The sequence below is a fragment of the Fusarium oxysporum genome, chromosome 15 (assembly GCF_000149955.1).
Source record: "Fusarium oxysporum f. sp. lycopersici 4287 chromosome 15, whole genome shotgun sequence".
Classification (NCBI taxonomy): Eukaryota; Fungi; Ascomycota; class Sordariomycetes; order Hypocreales; family Nectriaceae; genus Fusarium; species Fusarium oxysporum.
This window is the reverse complement of record NC_031000.1, coordinates 479,056-487,451: the sequence shown is the minus strand read 5'-3', so window position 1 is coordinate 487,451 and position 8,396 is coordinate 479,056. Positions and strand designations below refer to the sequence as shown.

The 8,396-nt window shown below is 49.4% G+C and overlaps 2 protein-coding genes across 2 annotated transcripts; one reads left to right on the top strand and one right to left on the bottom strand.

Moving 5' to 3' along the window:
• Positions 1 to 563: 563 nt before the first annotated feature.
• FOXG_22570 (uncharacterized protein) lies at positions 564 to 715 on the top strand (the record flags this gene model as incomplete). Its single annotated transcript, XM_018402985.1, has 2 exons — positions 564 to 609; positions 654 to 715. 2 exons carry the CDS (start codon positions 564 to 566, stop codon positions 713 to 715), a joined length of 108 nt encoding a protein of 35 aa, XP_018257502.1.
• Positions 716 to 2,525: 1,810 nt separating this feature from the next.
• On the bottom strand, positions 2,526 to 6,720 carry FOXG_16731 (uncharacterized protein; the record flags this gene model as incomplete). Its single annotated transcript, XM_018396749.1, has 5 exons — positions 2,526 to 4,604; positions 5,042 to 5,740; positions 5,788 to 5,921; positions 5,968 to 6,284; positions 6,348 to 6,720. The coding sequence occupies 5 exons, from the start codon at positions 6,718 to 6,720 to the stop codon at positions 2,678 to 2,680; spliced, it is 3,450 nt and encodes a 1,149-aa protein (XP_018257501.1). The 3' UTR covers positions 2,526 to 2,677.
• Positions 6,721 to 8,396: the final 1,676 nt, after the last annotated feature.

Genomic DNA, 8,396 nt, shown 5'->3' with positions numbered 1-8,396 from the left:
TCATAATAAACTATGTTTTTCTGCCCTCACGAGTACTGTAATTTAAAATATGGATAAACTTTAGTCAAAGTGTGCACATTACTTCTACTCAGAATCTGTGGTTGATTGGAGCTCGGTTTGCTGCATTGCTGAGCCTAAACTACCTGGATTTGATCCTGATGCGGCTAAATTTAGACCTTTTTCTGCCCTTCCTTGCTCCAAATCCAAAGACAGGCGTCCGTGTACCCTTCTACTCTTCCATTCCCTGTTCCCGCCTTCTTTTTCGCTCCTGACTACCGCCAGCCAACCAAATCAATACAGTACTACTCCGTCCTGTTTTCTTACTTTCTTGACATTAGAGTCTTACAGAATTAACCTACATCGTCCCTTTTGCCTAAACCTAATAAATTCCCCGTATTAGCCTAGCAGACATACCGAGGATAATCAAGCAACGACCCGCAGGTCCTAGCCAAACGCAGAAGCACCTTTGATACCAGACGCCTTGTCTTGCGCCTTTCTCATTTTTTCAATATTTTGTTTTAACCCTGTGTCTTTTTGTGTTGCCAATGGCGGCACTTGATTAGATGAAGGGCGCCTTTACCAAGATCTTTCTAGCCGGACAGTCCAGGTGTAAGGTGTTTCTCTGATCTGGTCCACACTTTTACAAGACATAGATATCGCGGCCCTGTCTCTCAAGGAGCAGCGCCACTGGCTGGATGCTTTGCTAGGTGGCTGACATTGTGATGTGGAACGTGCGAAGGGGCTTGAAAGGGGAAACCATGTTTGAAATGGACCTGCTATAGTCGAGGCGCCCCCATCAATGCCAGCCATTGTAACATCGCCTAACCTAAAATCAGACCTAATCACGCAGTGTCACGTAGGCAACCAGCATTGGTTTGGTACGCCCCATACATCGCAAGGCGCGTTTTACGCCTTGCGGCATCACTGTGCGTTATGCCAGTGACCAAGCACTTCATTCAATAATGCCTGACTACTACCACTCTTTTAAGCCGTATCGAATGAACGCATGGTAGTTGTGAGTATTAGCTCTAGCTCAAATGAAATCATGGTTGCAACGGATCTTGCCATCGTCACTTATGCTTATGAGCTATTCGAAGAATTTACGTCAAACCTACGTGAAAATGCAGCTCGAGGTAGCAATTCGTCATTGGTCTGGCTTCCCGTATTGACACGAGATGTCATGTTGCGGAATAAGGGCTGACCCCCTTTGGTGATACTGGTGGTTTGAGTGAAGAGCTACGTCAACGAGCAGTCTATCCCTTTGAGTGCCACAGCCCTTAGGAAGGTCACTCACCCCACTTAGCTTAGTCATAAGGTTAGTACGTGCAGGGTACCGGAAGTTCCTAAGATATTTGCCAAGTCTGTAAGGTAGCTCTTTGTAGCAATCAAAACTGCTGAGACTTTTACCATCATACAAATTAGTATGTGTGGGAAAGTACCGTTAGTTTCATTTATCTTGATTGGCTCTATACCTCTGTCGTGACCCCGCCTAAGGGCTGTGGCACTCAAAGGGATAACCGGCAACAGCGGGTTACAGATAATTTCCAGATTATTAGAATTTGTTTCATGTAGGGGTTGTTATAGTTGAGCCTTGTGCGGTTCGTTGGGCTGACGAAATGTCCGGAACTAGCTTGCCAGGAGATTGCAAGGTGAATCTGCTCTTCTAGGTGAAGGCTTGGTTGCTGAGAAGTGATGCACTGTTGGTGTAGTCACCGGGAGGTAATCCAGCAAGGGATGTGTTAACTGCGATGCGTTCTCAAGAGCTTGGCTAATTTAGTAGCCGATGAACTCAAATAGAGATGGGAAAATAATGTCGTGTTGAATGCTTCCCTGCAATTGGCCAAGTCAATAGTCCGGCCCAGAGGTCGCTGAAGATGCTGCGGTAGACAGAAAAAAGGTTGATATACCTGGGGTTGAATACTGATAGTCGTATGGCGGCGATTGATCATAAAAATGGTCGTGACGATCAGTCGGTGTATCGTGGGCGTGCCCTGAGGAACGTACGAGAACGGAAAGGATGTGAGGTTGAGGGGACAGGTCACTCGTCAGCGTAGGCCCACTAGTGGAGTAAAAGTGGAGTACCCAGAGTCCCAAGAGCCCGGGTCCCCGATGTGCGGTGGACCTGTCGTAGCATACGTTCTGTACCTATCAAGTGCCTCGAAGCTCAACTCCGTCACCTTGAAGACTCCTCGCACAAAACAGTGGGGTAACTCATCTGACAAGACACAAAATGTCGCTTGTCGTGTTGATATTTCTGGAGTACAAGCTTTTATTTTAGTGGGTGGCTTTGACATAATTTTGGGTTGAGTCTTTTCACAGGCATTTTCTCGCTTTCTTCGATTCACTCAACGCTTTGGGCTCCTGAGAGATGTTGGGGACATATTGTAATTGAATATGTTTTCTTATTAGGTAATTTATATATAAAAGTAAACATATTCATAAATAGATAAAAGGATTTATCCCCTCTATTATAGATTTAACTTAATAGTAAAATCCTTAGTAATAAGTATATTACTATGTATTCCTCTATTTAGTAACTAAGACCGCTAGAAATGTAAGCGCCTAGACTAGCAGCACCAATAAAAAGCCAGGTACTTAAAAAGCATTAATACCATGCTATCAGTCCAGTAGTCATTACCTGTACGTTAATTGTGCATTATGGCTCTGGTATGGACTTTTAGCTCCACCATTTGACTCTGGTGTCTCTAAGGGTATTCGTGCCACAGTGGACTTCGCCTCCATTTACGTGATGGGACATGAAATCGTCAACGAAATGTACCTTCATCCCCGCTTGGCCGTACACGTCTCGCACTGCCTCCTCAAAGATATCCTGATCATCAACAATTGGACCCCAAGGCTTCGCAGCCACATAATCAGATCCGATGACAACACCGTTGATGGCAGCTGGAAGGAAAGCAATTAGTTGACTCTGTCCAGGAGTGACCCTGTGCAGGCGCGGGGGGAGTCCATCAAGATAAGATGGCCAGGGATACGTGACATTCTTGTAAAGAGCGGGGATTCGCAGAACTTCGTTGTGAGGCAATGGTACTTCTTCAAGCAGAAGCCCCAAGTTGTGGTCGATGTACTTCTGTGCATACTTTTGCGTCTGCAGGAAGTCGTCGTCAGACAGCAGCGTGTCGATAGTAAGGTTCTCAAGCCTAGGATCGTAGAAAGAAAACGTAGAATCGGAGAAAGAAAAACCTTCCGGCTGGCGGAGATTGGGATAGCTAGTGACAAGGGTGGAGCCATGACCACTGTCTTGTGCTTTTCTTAATGAAGCCAACGGAGCTTGGGTATCTGCAATAGCGATAGTCCATCCTAGGTCATTCTGATAAGGCAAGAACTGGACAAATTCGTCAACATGTCCAATGACCAGCCAGCCAGCCTCTAGGAAGAGGGGAGACTGGTAGATCTGAGCTTCGATAAGGCTTGTCACGGACTTGGCTGGATGCTTGTCAAAGTGCTTCCCCATGATGACCCTGCCGTGCGTATATGATGTCCTGTTCTTGGATACGTACGGTGGGATAATCTCGATGTTGCCACCTGAGTCAATCTCCTCGTGTCCAAAGCCAGACCCCAGCGACGGTTGATGGCCTCCGACTCTATCACCTCTGAAGCTTTCGAAGACCTGACGTCCAGCAACTCTAGTGGATTGCGCACTCCGCATCAGGACGCGTAGTGATATCGGACCTTCTGGCCCAGGCATACTGGCGAAGCCGGGCTCCATGAAGTCTTGTGCCCATATTTCGTCGGTCCCGTTGAGTAAGTGAAGGGACAGAGTTTCAGTCACGTTCATTAGCGCGTCTTCAAGACCGCGTACAAACTTCTGCTGCACTGGACTGGAAGTCTCGTTTCCTTTTCCTGATATCACCATTTGTACTCGCTGCAGATGATGGTGGAATAGGACAGGCGCCTGCTTCATCGCCACGGCGTCGTAGGTCGTCATATTGCCGTCGGTGACTCGAAACTCCAAAGTAAGTGTTCCGTTCCAGGCAGAGAGATCAGAAACCAACTCTCTCGCGTCTATAGCGAGCTCAATGCCAGCACGTAAACTCGTCGCGTTGAACATGAACTGAGGATCAACGAGTCTCCAGGGGGAATGTTCATCTGACAGAAATCCGGGCTGTTTCCAGAATACACGCACTGAGCCCAAAGTGCTCTCTGGAAGCGTATAGATGTTCCCGGTGGCCTCTTCAGAGATGTTGTCAAGGGGAGCGGTCCGGGCTGGGGCTGCCAGCTCAGGGGCAAGCAGCAAATGGCCTGAAGCATCGTTGCAGCTCGACAGCTCCTGGTTGCTCAGGGGGAGACCATTGAGATCAAAGGCAGCACATCGGCGGTGTTTGTCGCCAATGTTGGGCAGGAAAATGGCGCCACGTTCATTTGTCCAGGTATATTTCTCCGTAATGTCTTTGCCGTTGACGATTCCATCTCGGTTCGTGTCTGCGAGGATGAGCGGATGTGTAGTGGGGCTAATGAGGCCGGCGCTGACATGCGTGGCAACGAAGATAGGATTAGCCAGCTGGTCCGCATGGTGATGGGAGAAATTTGTGCGCAATGGCGATAGGCGAAAGTGATAGAGCTCAAGGTCTTTGATGATCGAGTAGCTGATGCATGGGGTTCAACGATGCTTTATAGACAACGCCCACCAAGTCCTACATTGATCGAATGCAATGAGAGCTAGAAGAGCTCAATGGAAGTGACTCCCTTTAGCCGAATTGGGAAAAATCATTGCAGCTGCATGGACGCCTCGTAGAAGGAGTAGAAGCGGCTGGTGTTAGCGCTGACGCTGACGCTGGAGTATATCAGGATGTAGATCGTTACCCAAATAGGCAAAATAAATGGCCAAGACCTGGCACTGCTCGGTGCCCGCGGCGAGCAGCATTGTTAACGCTGTCCTGGTGCCCGTGTCAATCGCAGCAATCTGCCGAGTTCGACTTGCGGCGGATGGCAGCTTTGCCTGGATTGATTTGATCTGCGCTCGCACAGCCTTCACAGGGCGAAAATATAAGGCCGATCAAAGAGTTCGTCCCATCCATTGTACCTCTGCCTAGAGCGCCAGGTGCGCTCGAGTAGCTGCATCGCCACCAATGGTGTCGCAGTGCCCAATGCCGCGCTCGCCCACTTCAGCTCTTTCAGAACAAATTGCTGGGTGCCGCCGTCGTCGTAGTCGAGCACAAGGCCGAGTATCGTAAGCGGCCAGAGAACCAGCTTGCGGTGATGGAGGTAGGCATCGAGCGACGAGTCTCTTAGATCCTGTAACAGGCCGGCGCGAAGGGTCGTCCACTGGCTAGATTTGCGAACGTGGTCGGATCGCTGGGGCTGAGAAGCTAGACAGTAAAGGACCACGGCGGCCTGATAAATACGACCAATACGTTCCCAGCCCATTCTTCGCACCGTAAAGCCCTGCCCAGTCTCGTCATAGCTGCCTCCCGCGCCAGAATCAGAATGTGCTAGGACCTCAGACGCCCATAACTCAGGCGAGAAGTTCAAGACGCGTCTGAGAATGTCTGGGCTGGATGGCAATTGGTCCGCGCTATTCGACGGGAGTGCCGTTGCGCTGTCCTGAAGAAAGCGGTAATGATTGATGCGGATGATTTCAGCTAAGAGACCGGGAGCACATGGTATACAGGTCAAGGTGCTGTCACCGAAGAGGTCCTGTAAGTATGGCAGAAGTTCCAGCTGCCGTTGGGCGCGGGCCGAGTTCACGCACGGGGACGTAGTTGCGCCCAGAACGTCGACGCTCAGAAAGATCAGTTTAACGTGACGAAATACTTGGACAAAACATACTGGATGAGAAGTTGGTACATATGTCGGAGATGCGGGTGTAGCAGGGAGCAGCACCAGAGCCCACCGTGCATGTTAATCAAAGTGTAGGCTGCGTCGACGTGGTGCCACCATGAGGGTGAAATTGAGTGCTGTATCTGCTCAGTCAGCACGATGCGAGCTGCGGATTGCCAGGCGGTATACCTCGGAGAGCAGTAGGCATAATATTGGCATAATGGAATCGCGGCGGCCAGTCAACGCACTGTGGACTAGCTTGAGAGCTTCGCCTCGACATTGCCGCAAGTTCATGGCCATCGCGTTGCGCTCACGGTGAAAGCCTTCAGCGGCCCGCAGGATACTATGGCCAAGTGCGCTGCATATGAGTGTCTGGGATATCGCAGGAGGTATACACGGCACATAAGACGGCGGAATAATGAAGGGGCTGGCAACGCCTTCCAGGCTGATCCCCGATAAATCGGGCGCGATGTTGATATTATCAGTGAAATCATTAATCCAGTGTGCTTCGCATTTCAGGAGATGAGCGCGACAAACAATATACCACCGCTCGTATCAATATCCCAAACGTGCTTCGGTCGCCAATTTTTCTAAGCACAGTGCACCGCGTCGCAGGTTGGACCTCGAAGCCAGGAGCGCTGTTGGCATCATCAACTTTTGAGTCCTCGGACGCTTTGTGTTTTTGAACCTGAGTCGGTGTTTCCTGTCCCGGAAAGGTACAATTGGCGATAACCTCGTTGCTTCTCGCAGGGGGGCCGGAGACACGTAGTGTCTTTGTCGATCGAGCTCCCTTGGATCTGATCTGGCCGGGCCGCATCCACTGGAGAGGTTTGTGTTGATACCCAGGGCAGTCCACGCCTCGAACACGGCATTTTCGGCACTTGGGCGTTCCCAGATCGCACACCAGTCGTCGCCTGGAGCATTCCCAGCATGGAACGACATGTTGGAATGGCCTGACCTTTTGCTTCATTGCGGTATTGATGGATGACATCTGTGTGATCACTAAGATGGAAGGACGAAAGACGGTACTGGAGGTTTTAGTGAATCCAGGGCGCTAAAACGCACACCACACATTTCGCTTGACTGGACCACCCTAAGAAACGGCCCTAAGGGCGGGCACTCAATGAAACCAATGGCGTCGCAGACTAAAAAGTATACTATACATTAATGAGAATTTCTATGGATAGATTTCACCGAAGAAAATGCATTTTTTTATCCAAGGCGACCTGTAACGTCCAAATACATGTGTGTATGTATGTTTATATGTATATAGTTTCGGTCTAGGCCATCGGCCCCGAAAAGCCTCCCAAGGGAGCATAGGACGTGCCGAGCTAAACTATCTACAATTGCTGTCGTATCCAACTCCACCTCGAACACCTGCAACATCTACTCGCATCAATGGAGAGCTTCACAGACCCTTTCCCCTAAGTGGCACTTTCCTACTCATAGCCAGCCCTACGGTAGTTTCAAACATATCATATTAGACATCAAAGCAGGTAGTTCAGGTAAATTTCTATATAACTGCTATTCTATCTAGTTTATTCAGCATATTATAGGCATAATGGTGCTTTACTTCCAAACGGCCATTCCATCAGCGGGAATAGATCCATCTCTAGCCTAGGATTCTCTTGTATCGATAGATCAAGTAGCTTTCCATTCCCTAAGGTAGGAAGTCTATATCTCAGATTGCTAGTAGCTATAACCTAAAACCGTATATCCTTGGAGAAAACTCTCGTAGGAGAAAAACCTGAGGCGGCTAGAATGCTGCTTTATAGATGAGATAATCGTTTCTTTCTATGATCTCTAGGTAAGCTCTATACCATTTTGACCCAACAGTTTTATTTAGCAGTCTCAGCTAGTGACATAAATCATTGAAGCCCGATAGTGTTTTGGGCGGCAGCCGAGGCTGCAGAGAAAAAGAGGTTCCCCGGGCAATACACGACTACAGAGATCGGTTCTGCAGCTTTCGAGCTACAGAAAGGGCAACTAGCCATTTAGGGCCCGTGTACCGAGATAAGGGGATACCAGAGGGCCTAAGAAGTCGAGCAGCTAGCTGCTGTAGGTGGTGTTCGGGCAGTAAAAGCTACAGAGGTCGGTCGAGGCATCGTAAAGCCGTAGGTGAGGTTGAGGGTGAGAGTACGACGATCCTCAATGTTAAGCAGTAAGATGCCGCGAATATCGTCTAGGTAGCCAGGGCTGTAGGGGTCGGTTATATGGGAAGTCGAGGGGTGGAGAGCCCGGAATATCGAGGTAAGAAGAAGCCGCAAATACCGCGTAGGAAATAGCGCCCGAGAGCGATGTCAAGAGCTCGCGAAGCTCAGCGTCGTTTGGAACAAGTGTCGCGAAGAAAGGTCAACTCTCCGAATCCCTTTCTTCAGGCAGCTGTTAAGGCCCCGTTAGCCCCACAGCTGTCTTTGCTGTCATTTTGGCCTGCAAAAACTTTCTGCCCTAGCAGCGCGCTAACAGCGGGTGCTAAGAAAAGGTGTTTACAGAAAAGAGGTGAAATTATCCCGTCTGTATGTATGTATGTATGTATGTATATTTTTCGTCCGGGGGGCCATCGGCCCCGAAAGTCCCCTACTGGGGCACAGGACGTGCTGGGCTAGAGAAGTCGGAAT